General features: G+C 40.1%; 1 protein-coding gene across 5 annotated transcripts in view; it reads right to left on the reverse strand.

Annotated features, from left to right (window-relative positions):
• The window catches only part of tprb (translocated promoter region b, nuclear basket protein), a 151048-nt gene that overhangs the window by 91496 nt on the left and 40253 nt on the right, over window positions 1-19299 (reverse strand). For all 5 annotated transcript variants that reach the window (XM_060830306.1, XM_060830305.1, XM_060830303.1 and 2 more), the window contains exons 20-26: window positions 16696-16824; window positions 15569-15731; window positions 14738-14904; window positions 9744-9896; window positions 6138-6254; window positions 2843-3046; window positions 678-862 (exon numbers count right to left, since the gene is read on the reverse strand). In XM_060830306.1, the coding sequence (XP_060686289.1) occupies window positions 678-862; window positions 2843-3046; window positions 6138-6254; window positions 9744-9896; window positions 14738-14904; window positions 15569-15731; window positions 16696-16824 (1118 nt within the window). The remainder of the gene's footprint in view (window positions 1-677; window positions 863-2842; window positions 3047-6137; window positions 6255-9743; window positions 9897-14737; window positions 14905-15568; window positions 15732-16695; window positions 16825-19299) is intronic.

Below are 19299 nucleotides of genomic sequence, written 5' to 3' on the forward strand. Positions count from 1 at the left end.
TATTGGAAAGATGTCATGAAACTTGAAAGGGCTCAGAAAAGATTTACAAGGATGTTGCCAGGGTTGAAGGATTTGAGCTATAGGGTGAGGCTGAACAGGCTGGGGAGATTTTCCCTGGAGCGAAGGCTGAGGGGTGACCTTACAGAGGTTTACAAAATCATGAGGGGCATGGATAGGATAAATAGTCAAAGTCTCTTCCCTGGGGTGGGACTAGTCCAGAACTATAAGGCATAGGTTTAGGGTGAGAGGGAAGGAAATTGAATCTTAGTGGGAGTTTCAGAGATAGTGGTTGGCTAGTCACTTTTGTTATACACAGCAATCTGAAAAATAAAAAGTATCTGCCATCCAATAAATTAACAAAACTAAAAATAATTAATGTGAAACTACCAGATTCACCCACATTATCTGGAGAGATTTTTAAACAGCAAACAAACAGATTTTAAAAATTATAAAAACGCTAAAAATTTTAGTCACTTTCCAGAAATCGTGCAAACTATCCACATTTCTCGCAGCTCTCCTTTTGCACCCATTGCTTCTGTTCAGAAGACTTCTCCAAATAGAATATTAATAAATTGAACAAAAATAGATCAAATGGCAAACTGAAAACAATGAACCATGCAAAGAGCGTGGATATTGTCGATGTATACTATTACACATCATTATTACAAAATGATTACCTCAAAATTTCAAGCAGCTGTTCCTGGGATTTGCCCTCTTCATTAAAAGAAATATTTAGGGAACTCTGATTTGCTTCTTGCACTGTGGTCACCATCTTATTACTAAGGCTCTCCACCTGCTCAAGCAACAGTTTGTTCTGTTTCTGCAGATCCTCATTACGTGTTATCAGCTGAGAAATTTCATCCTATTCAAAATTGTTTTTAAACAAAACATGAAAGACAGCTTCCAACAACAAAAAAAAACTTATTTTACCAGTTTCAGTCAACTTAACACATGGTGCATTCAATATTATTCTTCAACAAAATGAGACATGCTGCATTTACTGCAAGTGGACTAGTCCTTATGGGTGAAACTTATTTGATGACTGGAATATTTTCTCCACTGAATGATCAAAGTATAAATTCTGAAAGTAACAGGCAGGCTTAAGTTTTGTTTTCTGGTCCAATTAGTGAATGAGTGTTAAGAATATTTAGCCTGAAGTTTAAAAAAAAAGCTAGGGTAATCATGTTTTGTATCATAGATGTTAACAAAACTTCATTCTCAGAAGGTGGACCTCACAGCAAGGCGAGTACTTTCTGTCTATCCTTAGTTGTCCTGAGTCATATCAGTGCCTGTCAAACTGCTTGAATCTACATTGGAAGCAATGCTAATAAGGTTTTCTCAGAGACCCGGTGATAATGAAGAAAGAGCCATCTATATTGTATAAATGTTGAAGGAACTGCATTTCTTGTACCTCTTGCTCTTGTTCTTCAAGGTGAGGATGATTGAGGACATGGGTTTCTGAAGCTTCAGAGGTACTGCAGAATCTCCTACATATAAGGGATATACTAAAGTTGCCACTTTAGGGTGAAGGAGCATACACATTTAAGTATCGTATCAAATTGTTTTATGTCTATTTAAGAACTCTTGAAGGCCTGGCCCAATGCTAACAATGGAAAAACACAACTACTTCGTCTGACTTTTCAAGCCATCAGTGAGCCTCAGAAAGGACATCTGTAGCGCCTTTGAATGCCAATGGGTGATTGAAGGAGATTATTTCCCTTTGAAATAATGGTGATTCCAGACATGTGGCACAAACATTGTGTGTAATGTTGCAGTCAAACCTGGATATCCAAATTAGAACCAAGGCAATAATTTAGAGCTTAAACCAACTTTGTTTTAAAAAAACGTTCTCACATGGGATGTGTGCATCACTGGCAATGCCAGTCCATTGCTACCCATGCCAAATTGCCCATGAACAGAGGGACTTACTCGTCCATTTCAGAGATAAGCGAATAGTTCACCACATCATCGGAATCTGGAGTTACATGTATGCCAGATCAGGCAAGGACAGCAAATTAAGATTTTTTTTAAGCAATATGAACGAAGGTAACATGGCTTTCATGAGACTGGCTTTTAATTCTAGGCTTTATTGAATTCAAACTTCACCTGCACAGTGAGATTCAGATCCCAAGTCAAAGAAGTTTCGTCTCGAGTTCTGTATTACTAACCCAGTGACATGACTACTGTGTGAGTAGCACACCGCAAGTCAAAATCACCATAAACTTGCTTAATGGTGTCTTCCCTAGTGGCACTGCTAACTCTCAATTTGTTGATGGATGCTAATAAAACAATTACTTGAGTTATATTTGATCTTAAATGGAAAACGCCTTCGTCTCAACTGTTCTGCAGATATCAGTGCTATCATTATACCGAACTGGCTTAGCCAAGTGTTACTAATTCTATAGTACAACTAAAATAGTCAGGACTATCAGAAATTGCGATGCACATTGCTTCCTGTGTCACACAATTGGATTTAGCCATTCCAAAAGTGGCTGGAGGCCTCATGTGGAAAGGAAGAAATCACACTAGATTAATTGACTAAGAAAAGAATGGTTATAACAAATGGAGGAAAACTTCGGCAGTCATCAAATTGCACTAACCTGCACGTGGAGAGTCTAAACATAATAAAAAGTGAAAGGACTTGAACTCATGACAAAAGATTGAGCTAAATTGACATGGGATTATGCAAGGTATGTCAGCAATGTTTATGACCATTCATTTTCAAAACAAAAGGCAGAAGAGTGGAGGCGAGGTTAAGGAGAGATCTTCAAACACATTCTTCAAATTACAGATGCAGAGATTGGAAATCTAATTTGATCATAACTGCTTAAAACTAAGTTACCTTCAAAATTCTTTCAATATCATCTTTAGCAGTCTTATACTCCAACATCTGTGTTTCAGCCTTCTGAGCAGCATCTTCCAACTTCTGCCTTTCTTGAGAGTTCATGGCTACTTGCTCTTTGGCAATCTGCAGTGCTTCCACATCAGCAGCATGCAGCATCAGTTCACGCTCATATTTATTCTGTGCTTCAGAGGCTATCCTTGCCTAGGAAAGCCAAAGGACGGCCATATGTTTAACATTTCCATGAAATTGGTAAACATTTATTAATTTCACTTAAAACAATTTACAAACACCAAAATTTGTATGCCATAAATATACAAATACTGTGTGGTGTTTGTTTTTTCCCTGGGGAAAAAAAAAGATATACAGTGTAGAAAGATAGCAATCTCTCCTGTCTGCTCTTTGTATCACTTGTATGTTACATCATCACTTCAAAAACTCAGATATTTCAAATACAGCTGCTTTCTGCAGCCACCATCTTTCCAGACAGCAAACATCCAGGCCCTCCTCAAAATGGGATAAACATTACTCAACTGAGTGAGCTTTCACAAGATTTGTAGCTCAGGTGGAGGTTCTGGAGGTAACAGCGTCAGAAAAACACCACATACGGACCACATACTGAATCACAGAAGCAATCATCCCAACGCTCACAAATAAAGCTGCATTACAACATTATTTCAACAAACCACCACATACTACAGCACAGAGAACTAAGAAGAGCAAAGGAAAATCAATTATACAGCATCTTCAAAAAGAATGGGTACCCAATGAACACAGTCAGCCGATTTCTCAGCAACAATCCCAAACAAGCAGACAAAACACGCCCAGAATCCCTAGCCACTCTCCTCTACACCAAAGACATCTCAGAAGTTACTGCCAGACTACTCAGCCTCTTGGCACCAAGGTAGTCCACAAATCCAGTAACACACTAAATCAGCAGCTAATGAACTCAAAAGACCCTGTACAGACATCAATCAAAGCTAACGTCATTTACAAAATACCTTGCAAGAACTGTAACAAACACTACATTGGACAAACAGGCAGAATACTAGCCACCAGGATACATGAACATCAACTTGCCACAAAAAGACATGACCCACTATCACCAGTATCCTCACATACAGTTGAGAAAGAGACATGCACGAGAATTCATCGAAGCATGGCATTCCAACCGGGACTCTATCAAAACACTCACAAACTTGGAGCCAAGAACGTGGTGCTGGATAAGCACAGCAGGTCCGGGGGCATCTGAGGGGCAGGAAAATCACGTTTCAGGGAAAAGCCCTTCATCAGCAATGAAGCTGGGAGCCTCAGGGTTGGAGAGATAAATGGGAGAGGGATGGAGCTGGGGGGAAAAGTAGCTGAGAGTGCAATGGGTGGATGGAGGTGGCGGTAAAAGTGATAGACTGGACGGGAGGGTGGAGTGGATAGAGGGAAGGAAGATGGACAGATGGGACAGGTCGTCATAGTGCTGAGCCGAAAGGTTGGAACAGGGGTAAGGTGGGAGATGGGGAAGGGAAGTGAGGAAACTGGTGAAATCCACATTGATGCCACGGGGTTACAGGGTCCTGAGGCGGAAGATGAGGCGTTCTTCCTCCAGGCATCGGGTGGTAAGGGAGTGGCAATGGAGGCAGCCCAGGACCTGCATGTCCTCTGCAGAGCGGGAGGGGGAGTTAAAAAGTGTTTGGCTGCGGGGTGGTGGGGTTGATTGGTGCGAAAGTCCCAGAGGTATTCTCTGAAGTGCTATGCAAGTAGGTGTCCTGTCTCCCAATGTAGAGGAGATCGCATTGGGAGCAACAGATACAGTAAATGATGTGTGAAAGTGCAGGTGGAACTTCGATGGTTGTAGAAGGCTCATTTGGGGCCTTGGGATGGAGGTGAGGTGGGGTGCAAGTTTTGCAATTCCTGCGGTGGCAAAGGAAGGTGCCAGGAGGAAAGGGTGGGTTGTTAGTGGGCATGGACCCTATGAGATAGTCATGGAGGGAACGGTCTTTACGGAAAGCGGATAGGGGTGGGGAGGGAAATATATCTCTCGTAATGTGGTCCGTTTGCAGATGGCAGAAAGGGTGGGGGATGATGTCATGTATCTGGAGGTTGGTGGGAGGTGAGGATCGGGGAGGGGGTTTCTGTCCTTGTTGCAGTTGGAGAGGTGGGGTTCGAGGGTGGAGATGCAGGAAGTGGAAGAGATGCGCTGGACGGTATCATCATCGATTTGGAATCCATCTACCATCCCCTGAGAAAAAGAACCAGAAATGGCATCAACCCAAAAAACATAAACACAAAAGTAGAAAACTGGCCATAACACCAGCGCTTCACTGGAGGCTCACTGATGTTACCTAGTACACTGACGAAATGTCAGAAAATGAAACTTTCAGCTCAGTGAGCAAACTTACATCCATGAATCAACTTCTCCGCAATCCTCTTAGCACCACGTTGCAAATTGTTGATCTCGATGAAAATAGGTCCATCCTGTACACTCTGTTTAGGCCCTGTCATTTCAAACTTCAACCAAATCTCTTCTCAGCATCTGCTGTTCCAAATAAAAATCCTCCATTCTGATCTGATCTTTCCATGTAGTCCAAACTTACTTTTCCTGGCAAAGTCAAGTTTCCTTTTCATCGTCCCTAATGCAATCACATCACTCCGGTAATGCAGCAACTAGAAACATGTTCTGCACTAGTTGCAGTCTGGTATTTTGTATGTTCTAGCAGATTTTGCCAATTCCTTTGACTGGCTAGGTGCATGCCTTAATCACTTTTTCCACAAGCCTTGCTACCTTCAGCGTCAGTGAACAAGAACTGCAAGGTCCCCCCATTTCTCCACACTTCAGAATCCTTTTGCTATTATCTATTCATTGCAATATTTAGCCTCCCAAATGCTATCTTCAGGTTCTAGAAGTGTATTTAATTTGATTCTTTTCTCCTTAACAGTCCAGTCCATTGAAATCTTTTGCAATTTACAGATTTCTCACATTGTCAATTTTCAGTCAACGTGCAAAATTCCTCAACATTCTGCTTGACTTTAAGACTAAGCAATTAATACATATTACAAATAAAAGATCCAATACTCAAGCCTCTGGAAGCACAGTTAACATGTTTACGTACCATGCATAATCTTTGTTTCTTGCCAAACCATGTCTGAATCCAACATGTCACAACCTCCCACTGACCCTTGAGCTTTTAAAATCTTACTTTGCATGCTCTACTTGTGGTAATTTTGTCCCTTACAAATGGATCTTTGGTTACCACTTAACTGTCCACTAATGAAAAAGAAATAGCAATATAGTTGCGCAAACCTGTTCTTGACAGTCAGCCCTGGCTTGCTGTTCATTGGTTGTAGCAGTTGTTGCTTGCTGAACAGCATCGTAAAGTTCAGCCTGGAGACTTTTCAAATTCTTCCTTAGTTCACAAATCTGCAATTTTTGGAAAACCAACATTGCATTAGAACAAAAGATACATAAGAGTCTGAAACCAATAACTGGGCACAAACACACTCGGTTTCTCAAAATGTTATACATGGTCAAGGAAAAAACTGAAAGAACTGCAGATGGTGTAAATCAGAAATAAAAACAGAAATTGCTGTAAACGCTCAGCATGTCTGGTACCGTCTGTGAAGAGAAATCAGAGTTAACATTTCAGGTCCAGTGAGTTTTCTTAGAATTGTTTTTTTTTAAAAAAGAAACGTGGGAGGGATGGTGAACATACGATAGAAGGTGATTTTGTGGATGGGGATGGAGTCAGAGGAAAGGGGAGGAGAGGAAGGTTCCTGAGGGCCATGGGCATCCCTGAGTTGGTCCATCTTGTGTGCCTTGATGCCTGAAAAAGGGGGGGGGGGAAAGAAAGAGGAGGAGGAAAGGATTACTTGTGAGCTGGAAGAAGAATTAGAACTGCAAAGTGGTGCAGCCCTGAGCCAGCGTGAAGCAATGCTGTTGGACAGGGAGGTTGAGATGACGACACATGGCACTGAATGTACACCTCAGCATGTGGTGATAGCAACTGTTGATCATCATGGAGATACCGGTGATGGATTCAAAGCACAAGGGATAAAACATGGAGTTGGAATCCACATGGAGAGAGTCTGAGCCAGAGGCAGAGGCAGTCACTTACAAATGTGGTGCGGCTATGGAAATGAGTTTTGGCACATACCTGTTCAAACACTATGAGCGACAGTGAAATTAATGTACATGGACAAGAAAAAACATTGGAATAGAAATCCCATTGTAGAGAGGAGCAGAACTTCAAGGTGGGCATGCCTAGAAGTGGCAGTGAATTAAATACTAGATAAAAACCAAAAGAACTGTGGATGCTGTAAATCCAGTTCTGAGGAAGAGTCAGCAAACCAGAAATGTTAATTCTGATTTCTCTTGACAGACATTGCCAGACCTGCTGAGCATTTCTAGCAATTTCTGCATATATTCAATGTTTTGCTTTTTTGGAAAACAAAAGCAGACTATTTGTCCAAGATCTTGTTTGTGGAATACTTCATTTTGTATACCAATGATTTTTTATTTAATTGTGAGGTCATATACTTGAGTATTAAATCACTTGGAAGTTGCACTCACTGGCAACATATCCATTTACAAATGGTCAGAGAATAGAAATCCTACAGCAAGTAACTCATCTCCTGACTTCTCAAAGCCTGTCTATCCTCTACAAGACGAAAGTCAGGAGTAAGATGGCATATTCCCCACTTGCCTGGATGAGTGCAGCTCATCAAGAGTATATTCTGATGACAAGGGTACTCGGATTAAAAAGCACTTTTTAAAATAAATTCAATGTGTGGGATACAAGTATCGCTGGTTGATCAGCATTTATTGCCTGTTCCTAGCTGCCCCCAAGAAGGTGGTGGCAAGCTGTCTTGAACTGCTGCATTCCATCCACTGTGAATTGACCCGCAATGCCATTAGGAAGGGAAAGTTAAAAAAACCACACAACACCAACAGGTTTAATTGGAAGCACATTAGCTTCATCAGGTAGTAGTGGTAGGGACCTACCACTACCACCTGATGAAGGAGCGACACTCCAAAAGCTTCCAATTAAACCTGTTGGACTATAACCTGGTGATGTGTGATTTTTAACTTTGTACACCCCAGTCAAACACCAACATCTCCATATCATTAAGAAGAGAATTCCAGTACATTGACCCAGTGGCACTGAAGGAATGGTGACATATTTCCAAGTCAAGATGGTGAGTGGCCTGAAGGGCAACACAAAGGTGGTGTTCCCATGTATCTGCCACCCTTGTTCTTTCACATGGAAATGGTCATGGGTCTGGAAACTGAGGTCTTAGAATCTTGAGGAGAAAGTGAGGACTGCAGATGCTGGAGATCAGAGCTGAAAAATGTGTTGCTGGAAAAGCGCAGCAGGTCAGGCAGCATCCAAGGAGCAGGAGAATCGGCACTTCGGGCATAAGCTTATGCCCGAAACGTTGATTCTCCTGCTCCTTGGATGCTGCCTGACCTGCTGCGCTTTTCCAGCAACACATTTTTCAGTCTTAGAATCTTTGGTGAATTTCCGCAGTGGATCTTGTAGATAATGCACACTGCTGCTCCTGAGCGCTAGTAGTAGAGGGAGTAGATGCTCGAGGATGTAGTGCCAGTCAAGCAGGCTGCTTTGTCCTGGATGGTGTCAAGCTTCTTGAGTGTTGCTGCAGCTACACTTATCCAGACAACTGGGGAGTATTGCATCTTACTCCTGACTTGAGTCTTGTTGACAATGGACAGGCTTTCTGGAGTCAAAAAGTGAGTTACATCCGACAGGATTTTTATTCTGACCATTTGCAAATGGAGTGCAACTTCAAGTAAATCAATAATTAAGTACATGAAGACAGGGAGAACATGCCAAGTCCACATAAACAGTTACCTGTGAGGCAGCAGTGCTAACCACTGAACCACCATGATAGTTAGACAGCTCATCTAACTCCTTTATTGCTAGACAATTGCAGTTATTTCTGGACCGGTTTTGTCAACCATGAATCCAGGTTGTTGCACAGATAATTAGGGTCTTAAAAGGATGAATCAGAATAAAGTTGAAAATGCTGGAGTCTCAGTTGATCCAAGACTTTGTTAGTTTTTCGAGTGAAAATTTTGACCCTTTTTATCTAATTTATGTGCAAACTTTTAAATCCTGTTTTAATAATGAAGTCTTAAAGTAGGGGCTGAAACTCCAGTTTATATTTTTGATGAGCTGACTGCTTTCAAACAGAGAAAGCAAGTTTTTATTTGAGGTGATTCTTTTAATACTCATCTTCTCTTTCCAGTCCAGGTAAACTTTGTATATGTTACTTTTTTAAAAATGGTGGTATATTTCTTTTTATAATTTTTTTTAGAAAGAAAAGATCGTGTTTTACTGAACTAACGTAGCTTTTAAAAAAATGTCCAAAGCAGATCTTACCTTGTATGCCTCCCACCTCTAAATAAGGTGTTTTAGTTGCTGAACTGAATTCCTGAGAACTTTGAGTAATTTGCAAATTTCTCCGTTAGTAATACTAAATAATATGTTTACGTGCAACATTTCACACATCTTGTATAAATCTAACTGAATTAGTGTTTCTAGCAAAATCCTCTAATGGTCCTGACAGAACAACACAGGATTGTAAACAAAGTCACTTAAAATGTCTGAAGTTGAGTATTCTAAATCATACTTGGACAGAACATTTACTGCAATAGAATTTCATAAACCTAATTTAGATGAATGTGAATTTTAGTCTACATTTAAATGGTGAAGACTGACACACCCACTGATACAGCCAGTTAGCAACTTAAATGCAGATGTGAATGTTTTACTAACAAATTCAGTGAGATCAACAGCTTTCCTGTTTTAAAAACATACTAACCTATGAATAGATTCATCATACTTTAATTGCAATCTATAACTAACTATTTCCAATAAATAACCATTACCTGCTGTTCCAGGTTTTCTATAGCTTTCAGTTTCTCATCAGTGAGAGCTTGTTTCTCATTCTCTGCTTCCAACAGGCGCTTTTCTAACTGCGTTTGGTACTCTGCTGCCTCTTTGAGGCGTGTTTCTACAGCATCGCGGACTTCTTCGGTCACCTGAGAATTGATTATGAATGAACAGATCAAGACTGTATTTCAATTTACCATTAATGGTGTGAACAATTAAATTTACTTTCAAAACCAGCAGTATGAAACTCAAATACCAGTTGATTTTCACAAAACTGACTGCTGACGACCAAGTCAAATCATTTTTTTGAAGCCTTACATGGTCGGACATACAGTTGGTTCTGCTATAATACATGTTCCTTCAATGTGGATAGGTTTTAATATGATTGAAGAAATTTGCATGTTTATTTGTAGAGTGCGAACTTTCCTTACCTGTTTTGGCTAAAACATGATTCTGGCCCCATTAGTTTAAAGCTGCAGTTACTGCACGATTTTCATATCACACGAGATCGTACAAGAACAGAACGATCGTGTTACACCAGAATCGATTGGACAATCATTATTACTCAACTTAAACCAACAGGCAAGTTGCTCAAGTGCCAGAACGAGAGATTTGGTCAGGCTTAAGTTGTAAATTAGGTATACAAATTTAAGGGACTGCTGACATCAGCATTTCCTGATTCAGAATACTAAAGGGAACATTTACAAAATGTGGAAACCTGAACACTACTTTTTGTCATGACGTAAAAGTGCATCCAACCAAATGGTTACAAGTGATGGACCGTCCAAGAGTTGTTTTAATTTATCTCCTTATTTAATCTAAAATTTAGTTGCTGGGAGGAGGAAATGGGGCCTTGTATAGGATCTCTCCAGTCACACACCCACGTGACTTCATATCAAATCTAACTGGGGAAAAAATGCGAGCTCCATGTTATGCGATAGAGGTTTATTCAAAGTGAGTGATAGAAGGAGGAAGCAGCTTGCAATGCTGTCATCCAGACACTCAAATACTCAAAATAATCACGTTAAAAGATTTCCACCAAATCCCACACTGCTATGCTATCCAAAAGGAAAGAATTGTTTTTGGATTCATCTCCACCTAGAGTACTGATGAAGCTGAAACCCTACTCCGTGAAACAAGAATTGCAGGGAAGGAAACAAGGAATTACTGGAAGGTAGTTTGCTACAGAAAGTCCATTTTTAATGCTCAAGAAGATGGAGTGAAAAGGGTCTTGGATTAAAAGTGCACTCGAAGATTCACCCTGGCAGCTGGGAGCATTTGTGCTAAAAATACAGCATAATATTAACACAGCCAATGGTTTTAGATTGTGTCAAAAACACAAAATATACCTTTGCAGTAGAAATACGGAAAATAAGTTACTTTTCTCATCGAGCCCTGTTTAACATTTAATTCGTTTATGGCTGATCCACTGTCTTAACATTATATTGACTCTTTTCTCCCCATTCCCCTCAACACTTATAGATTTCAAACAATTCAAAACTTATTTAGTAATTTCACCTCCACAGCTTTGTGGTACAGAATTCCACAGGTTCACTACTGAAGAAATTCATCCTCATCTCAGTCCAAATAGCCTACCACACATCCCAAGATTGTAACCTTTTGTTCTGCATATCCTGGCGTGGTTTGTCCAGCAATGTCAGCTTTTATGATTTAATGAGATCTCCCCTAATGCTGCTAAACTCCAGAGTTTACAAGCGCCAACAACTTAATCTCTCCTTGAAGACTCCTCATCCCAACCATCGCCACACTCTCTAATCCTGTAGATCTTTGCTTAGGTTAAAGAAAATTGCAATGATACTCCAAGTGTATGTTCTCACTAAGGCAGTGAAGCTGCAGCAAGACTTTGTTGCTCATATAGTCATTGAGATATACAGCACAGAAACAGACCCTTCGGTCTAACTCGTCCATGCTGACCAGAAATCCTAAATTAATCTAGTCCCATTTGCCAACATTTAGCCCAGATCCCTCTAAACTGTTCCTATTCATATAGCTGTCTAGATGCCTTTTAAATGTTGTCATCATACTAACCTCCAGCATTTCCTCTGGGTCAAACCTTCTTGCAATGAAGGCCAATGTATCGTTTGATCATAAAATGCCTTCCAAACTGCTTACTGCTCCTGCCTGCTTGCTCTCAATGACCAGTGTACGAAGACATAGAGGTCCCTTAGGACATCATTTCCAAATCTATCACTGCTGCCATCCTGTTTTTTTTTGAGACTGAAAAAGGAAGGCTTCACAGTCATTAACATTACACTGCATGTGTAATGGTTTTGCCCACTTACCCATTCGACTAGTGTGTTAGTTGTCCAAATAATATTTAGTCTATATTATTATAATATATATATTATATATTAATAGTCTATATTATAGACTAAAATTGGGCCCTTGAAGACAGAAACAGGGGAATATATTACGGGGAACAAAGAAATGGCACAAGAATTGAATTGGTACTTCAGATCTGTGTTCACTGAGGAAGACACAAGCAATCTCCCTGAGGTAACAGTGGCTGAAGGACCTGAACTTAAGGGAATTTATATTTGCCAGGAATTGATGCTGGAGAGACTGTTAGGTCTGAAGGTTGATAAGTCCGCGGGGCCTGATGGCCTACATCCCAGGGTACTGAAGGAGATGGCTCGAGAAATCGTGGATGCATTGGTGATTATTTTCCAGAGTTCGATAGATTCGGGATCAGTTCCTGCGGATTGGAGGGTGGCTAATGTTGTACCACTTTTTAAGAAAGGTGGGAGAGAGAAAGCAGGAAATTATAGACCAGTTAGTCTGACCTCAGTGGTGGGAAAGATACTGGAGTCTATTATAAAGGATGAAATTACGACACATCTGGATAGTAGGAACAGGATAGGTCAGAGTCAGCATGGATTTATGAAGGGGAAATCATGCTTGACTAATCTTCTGGAATTTTTTGAGGATGCAACTTTGAAGATGGACAAGGGAGATCCAGTAGATTTAGTGGACCTGGACTTTCAGAAAGCTTTTGATAAAGTTCCACATAGGAGGTTAGTGAGCAAAATTAGGGCGCATGGTATTAGGGGCAAAGTACTAACTTGGATTGAAAGCTGGTTGGCTGATAGGAAACAAAGAGTAGTGATAAATGGCTCCATTTCGGAATGGCAGGCGGTGACCAGTGGGGTACCGCAGGGATCAGTACTTGGACCGCAGCTTTCTACGATATATGTTAATGATATAGAAGATGGTATTAGTAATAACATTAGCAAATTTGCTGATGATACTAAGCTGGGTGGCAGGGTGAAATGTGAGGAGGATGTTAGGAAATTACAGGGTGACCTGGACAAGTTAGGTGAGTGGACAGATGCATGGCAGATGCAGTTAATGTGGATAAATGTATGATTATCCACTTTGGTGGCAAGAACAGGAAGGCAGATTACTACCTAAATGGAATCAATTTAGGTAAAGGGGCAGTACAGAGAGATCTGGGTGTTCTTGTACACCAGTCAATGAAGGTAAGCATGCAGGTACAGCAGGTAGTGAAGAAGGCTATTAGCATGCTGGCCTTCATAACAAGAGGGATTGAGTATAGAAGCAAAGAGGTTCTTCTGCAGCTGTACAGGGCCCTGGTGAGACCACACCTGGAGTACTGTGTGCAGTTCTGATCTCCAAATTTGAGGAAAGACAATCTGGCTATTGAGGGAGTGCAGCGTAGGTTCATGAGGTCAATTCCTAGAATGGCAGGATTACCTTACGCTGAAAGACTGGAGCGACTGGGCTTGTATACCCTTGAGTTTAGAAGACTGAGAGGGGATCTGATCGAGACATAAAAGATTATTAAAGGATTAGACGCTCTGGAGACAGGAAACATGTTTCCGCTGATGGGTGAGTCCCGAACCAGAGGACACAGCTTAAAAATATGGGGTAGACCATTTAGGACAGAGATGAGGAGAAACTTCTTCACCCAGAGTGTGGTGGTTGTGTGGAATGCTCTACCCCAGAGGGCAATGGAGGCCCAGTCTCTGGATTCATTTAAGAAAGAGTTGGATAGAGCTCTCAAGGATAGTGGAATCGAGGGTTATGGAGATAAGGCAGGAACAGGATACTGATTAAGGATGATCAGCCATGATCATATTGAATGGTGGTGCAGGCTCGAAGGGCAGAATGGCCTACTCCTGCACCTATTGTCTATTGACTGTCTATATATGTCACTTGTGCTGAATTCAAAATGTTAATTTTATTTCTTTCTCCACAGGTACTGCCAGACATTTTGAGAATCTTGGGCATTCTCTTTGCTGGCATCAAATGATAGAATCTGCAGTATTTTGCCGTTATTCAAATACTTAGTGTATGTTAGGTTTACTGTATTTTGTACAGGAAAAACTTCTTCAGATGTGAAATCTTGAGATTCTTTCCATGGGTATTGATTTTCTGGCACGTTATTGGTTTATCCAGGGATTGTAAAAGACTGGAGGACAATTATGTCCGGGATCAGTTCAGAAAGGTCATGAACATACCAAGCTGTCACATTCTACTGTGCCGTAGGCAAAAGGATCTATTTATCCTCAGTTAAAAATAAACACCAGGTTACAGTCCAACAGGTTTAATTGGAAGCACTAGCTTTCAGGCCACTGCTCCCTCAACAGGTGGTTCTGGAAGGAGCAGCGCTCCGAAAGCTAGTACTTCCAATTAAACCTGTTGGACTATAACCCGGTACTGTGTGATTTTTAACTTTGTACACCCCAGTCCAACACCAACACCTGCAAAACATGACTATTTATCCTTGGCTGAATGGCATTCATTATTACAGATCTTTCCAATACAGAATATAATTGGTCAAGTCACTTAAGCGGCATACTTAAAATGGCTATAAAGTCCATAACTTGCAATTGAAGGAACAGTGAACCTTTTATTAGTACCCTTTCTAAAAGCAAAAGCAGTTTACTTCTCTTCACATCCATCACAAACGTTTTAGCTCTCAAGAGGTGAAATGTAAGTCACTAACCTGTTTCTCCTTACTAAGGGACTCCTCCAGATCAATAACCATGTCTCTGTATTTTTCTACATTGCTTGTAGTAGTCTCGAGACGCTCTCTCAATTCATTTGCCTGCTCTTCAGCCTGTCGAAGCTGTGTTTGGAGATCATCAACATCATCTTCTGTATTAGATTTTCCTGGAAATAGAGCAGAGTTACAAGTATAAATCTAAATAATCTAAAATTTAACTGAATAGGTCACATCCAGTAGGAGTCAATTTCTTCCTATGAATAGCTTCTTGAGTGTTTATTACCCTGACATCCTAATGATTTTCCAAACGGTGCTCCACACAGTGATTTAATTATGTTGGAGGCAGCAAGAAAAAAAGTTGATCCGCAAATATCCTAAAGCAGCTTCTGCAATTTGTGATTTTATTTTGAAAAAAATCCAAAGTATTCTGTTTGTTTTCTTTTTCTTTCAGATCTACAGCAGAGTATTTTGTTTTTATCTGTGGATTGTTCAACTTTGTGTCTAAGGTAGATGTCTGATAACCAGTAATGCATGATTAGGGATCATTCAGATAAATATTTCAAAAAATTTGCATTTAGTTTCTCTGGACTGAGAAGAAACTAATTAAGAAGTTACAGAAAACCAAAAGATACTTTTGTGGACAAAGTGTTAACAGTTACAATGAAGTCATGACATAAAACGGCACGTGCCAGATTCCCAATTTTAAGAGACACATGGACTTATGTTAATAATTCGCAAAATTCAACCTACGAATGGAACCTGAAGCAGAGGAGGACACAATAATTATGGAGATGAACTTACAAACATACCTGCCATAATCATATGTTTTACCTTTAGAATCGCTCCCTTTAATCTCTGCCAGTTCAGTTTCAACATTGTTAAGGGATAACTTCAAGGCATTAATTTCTTTCTCTGCATTTTTCAGGAGTTCCTTAGTCTTCACGTGGAGATTAGATTCAGTTTCAAGCTGCTTCTTGAGTTCCAGAATTTGAATCTTGAAAAAGGTTTAAAAAAAGAAATTAATAGTCAGCTTCAGGAAGCAAATGTAGAATTCCCAATTTCAGTAATTTGCAGAATTGATGTGCGAGGTCATAATGTTTTTAAACATTCATTCATGGATGTGGAAGTCACTGACTCAGTCAGGTTTACTATCTATGGAGAAGGCAGCAGTTCTTGAGATGTAGGTACCCAGCGTTGTTCGGAAAGGAGTTCAAAGAATCTTACCTAATGACTGTGAATTAACAAGATGTTACAAGTCAGGATGACACGTGGCCTCGAAAGGAAATTACAGGTATATTCCCATGCATCAGTTTTCCTTGTCTTTTTAGGTGGTCGTGGTCACAGGTTTGCAAAGTGCTGTTTAAGCAACCTTAAGTTGTTGCAGTCTGTCTTGCAGATAATAGACAGCTGCCACTATACATCTGTAGTGCAGGGTGTCAATGTTAAATACGTGAGATGAGGTACAAACAAGTGGGTTACTTTGTCCTGGATGACATCAAGCTTCTTCAATGTTTTGGATTGGACCCATTTAGGCAAATGGATATGGCTACCATCTGTGCTTTGTACACAGTGAGGGGCAATAGTCAGATAGGTGATTCATACCCCATGCAATTTCCACCATTTTCCCTGCTTTTATGACCACAGAATTTGTATAGCAGGTTCTGTTCCATTTCCCATTAACATAATCTTTTGATCCTTGAGCTTCAAATGTTACCCATTATAATTACCAGTGAGATAAAATTGACGCAGTTTTACCAGACTGTAGGGCTGCTCACTCATTTCAAAGAGACAATTGATTGTGGTTTAATAAGGAGAGAAGTTGAGGAGCGATTACGGTAACCTTAACCGGTGCAGGAATTAAATGCACACTGTTGACATCAGTGCATTATGAACCAGCCATCTAAGCTAATTGATCCCTACCATTCATGAATCCAATCGCACAGTTCTCACATACTTACATCTTGGTTTCTGCCAAGTGAATGCCATTGATCCACTTTCTTTTTCAGCTTCTCTATTTCATGTTCTTGTTTCTCAATTTGGCTGTTTAAACGTTGCCTAGTTTCAGTTTCTGCACGTTCCAGAGTCAACTACATATCAAACAAAAACTGCAGATTAACACAAAAATTCCTGACCTCAGAAAAGCTCAACATCAGCATGCTTTTAAAAAACGTACACCATAAAAATATAAAGACTGCATTCCAAACTTTTGCATATTGCACAATGACCAACATTAGCCGACATGCATCAAACTGATTATACCATGCAGGAGGACCAAAAAATGCTTTTGACAATTTTAAGGTTGACATTACGTTAGCATGCCCTGGAAAACTACCACAGTAGAGAAGAAAATGTGTTTGCCAGTCTTTTAAAATGAAAACCAAAAAGCACAACAGTCATACTTTTAAGGGAAAAAAAAGTTTTAGACTAGCCAGAGACAACAATATTTGATTTTATGAAGTAAAGGTTTTGATTCGAGGTAAGGCAAAACAGTGCCTCGTAAATAAGTCCACAACATACAGGAGTGGAAATAAGCCTTTTAGCCCATGGTTCTCAGGGCAATGGACTCAAAATGCTGACTGTTTTCTCTCCAGAGATGCTGCTTGACCTGAGCTTTCTCCAGCAATTTCTATTTTTGGGTCACAGATCTGCGAACCTGAAAACACTCCCTATTATCTTCTACTAGGTCATCAATGTGCTATCCATGTTAATACACTACCTCTCAACAATAGAGGCCCCTATCTTGTGAAGTAGCCTTGTGTCTGGTACTTTATCGATCACCCTTTGTAATACCAAATATATTACATCTACTGGTTCCTATTTGTGCCTCCGGTTGATTACTTAAAAAAAATACATTTGTCAGATATGATTTCCTTCTCACAAAGACATCCTCACTCTGCTTGATCACTATGTATTTCTAAACGCTCTGCCATGACATCCTTCAGACATGACTGGTCTATTTTCTCAATGTCTCATTTAATGAGACATGTGCTTATTACTATGGTTAATTCATTTACTTGGTTCCAATTACTATGTGCATTTATGAAAATAGTCACTAATTTTGCCTTTTTACGCCTATTTGCTGCTTTCATTGCAAGAAATGCTTGTAACACTGTTGCTTTCTATTCTACTCTGGCTATCACTATCAAAATAGCTGCCTTGCAATGCCACCATATTGCTATCCTTTGTAAACTTAAATATCCCCTATCCCAATTAGTTCAAAGTTCTCTTTTGCCCTGCCCTGTTAGATGATTCACAGGCGCACTAGTCCCAGAATGATTAAAATTAAGGACGTACAATGGAAACAGCTCATTCCCATTCCAGTTCTGCTATCAAGTGCTTTATGAACTGAAACCCATTCCTCTTACATCAAGCTGCGAGCCAGACATTTAACTGCTGGGCTTGGTTTACTCAATTCCAGTTTGTTGAGAAGTAAGCCGAAGTTGATTACTTTGGGAGGATCTGCTCTTTAATTTAGCTTTCAAGTGTTCAAAATCTTTCAGCACAACCTCCTCCCCAGTCCTATCAATATCATTAGTATCAAAATTGATGATGACTGGATCTCTTTCCTCCCCTGCCAAGTTGATCTCCAGACCCGAGGAAATGTCTTGAACCTTGGCAGCAGGCCAAATCTTTCCTCGGTAATTTTAACATAGAGGCCTTCACATCGTGGAAATTTACTGGATAAGAAACAAACAAGGCTGGACAATCATGATTTTAACATAGGGAGCATATAATTAATATATGATTAAAACTAACCTCACTAGACAGTGTGACTTGTTGAAGTACCCCGTCCTGGGAAATCGACTCAAGAATGATCGAATACATTTTTACTACAAGGGCATGAGCCCAGCACCATAGTCCAAATTATCGGCATCAAAGGAAGGACCTAACTGCTCAATGGGAGACAAATCCATTATTGAGTGCCCCACTTCAAATGTTTGTATAATTTGGGTTAAAAGTGTAATTGTACTAGATGTAGGCAAGTTATTTTACTTGGAATATAATATGTTTAAGTATTCACCTGCAGAGTCAAAGCAGCTAAGTTTGCCCTTGTTATTTTCTTACCCCAACCTGTAAAATCTCTCTTAAGTTTTCAACAACCATTGTGAAGTTCATTTCCAAATTTGAAATCTGTCATCCAGTGTACAAAATTAACTAACCCCATTAAGAAGAATTCGAGGGGGACAAGTTGTCCTCTTGGAAGTTGCAAGTGAAAAGTAGTAGTAAATGGAGAGCATTTTTCAAAATAAATATACATTTTCTAACCAATCTGTTCAGAAATTATGACACACCTCTGAAATAGGTGGGACACGAATCCAGCTTTCTTGGCTCAGAAGTCAGGATACTACCATTGCACCATAAGAACATTTTATGAAAAAAACCTACATACGGTCCACTAGAGAATATTTTAAACATCATAATGCTGCTTTGAAAAATGTGGGCAGAGCACACTACAAAAAGGGCTCATTTTCTCAGTTAACATCAACAACTCAATGACATTCAATCAGATCTCTCACACACACACACACACACCCTGGTTCCAATTAAGAAGTTTCAATACC

The sequence above is a fragment of the Hemiscyllium ocellatum genome, chromosome 9 (genome assembly GCF_020745735.1).
Source record: "Hemiscyllium ocellatum isolate sHemOce1 chromosome 9, sHemOce1.pat.X.cur, whole genome shotgun sequence".
Taxonomy (NCBI): Eukaryota; Metazoa; Chordata; class Chondrichthyes; order Orectolobiformes; family Hemiscylliidae; genus Hemiscyllium; species Hemiscyllium ocellatum.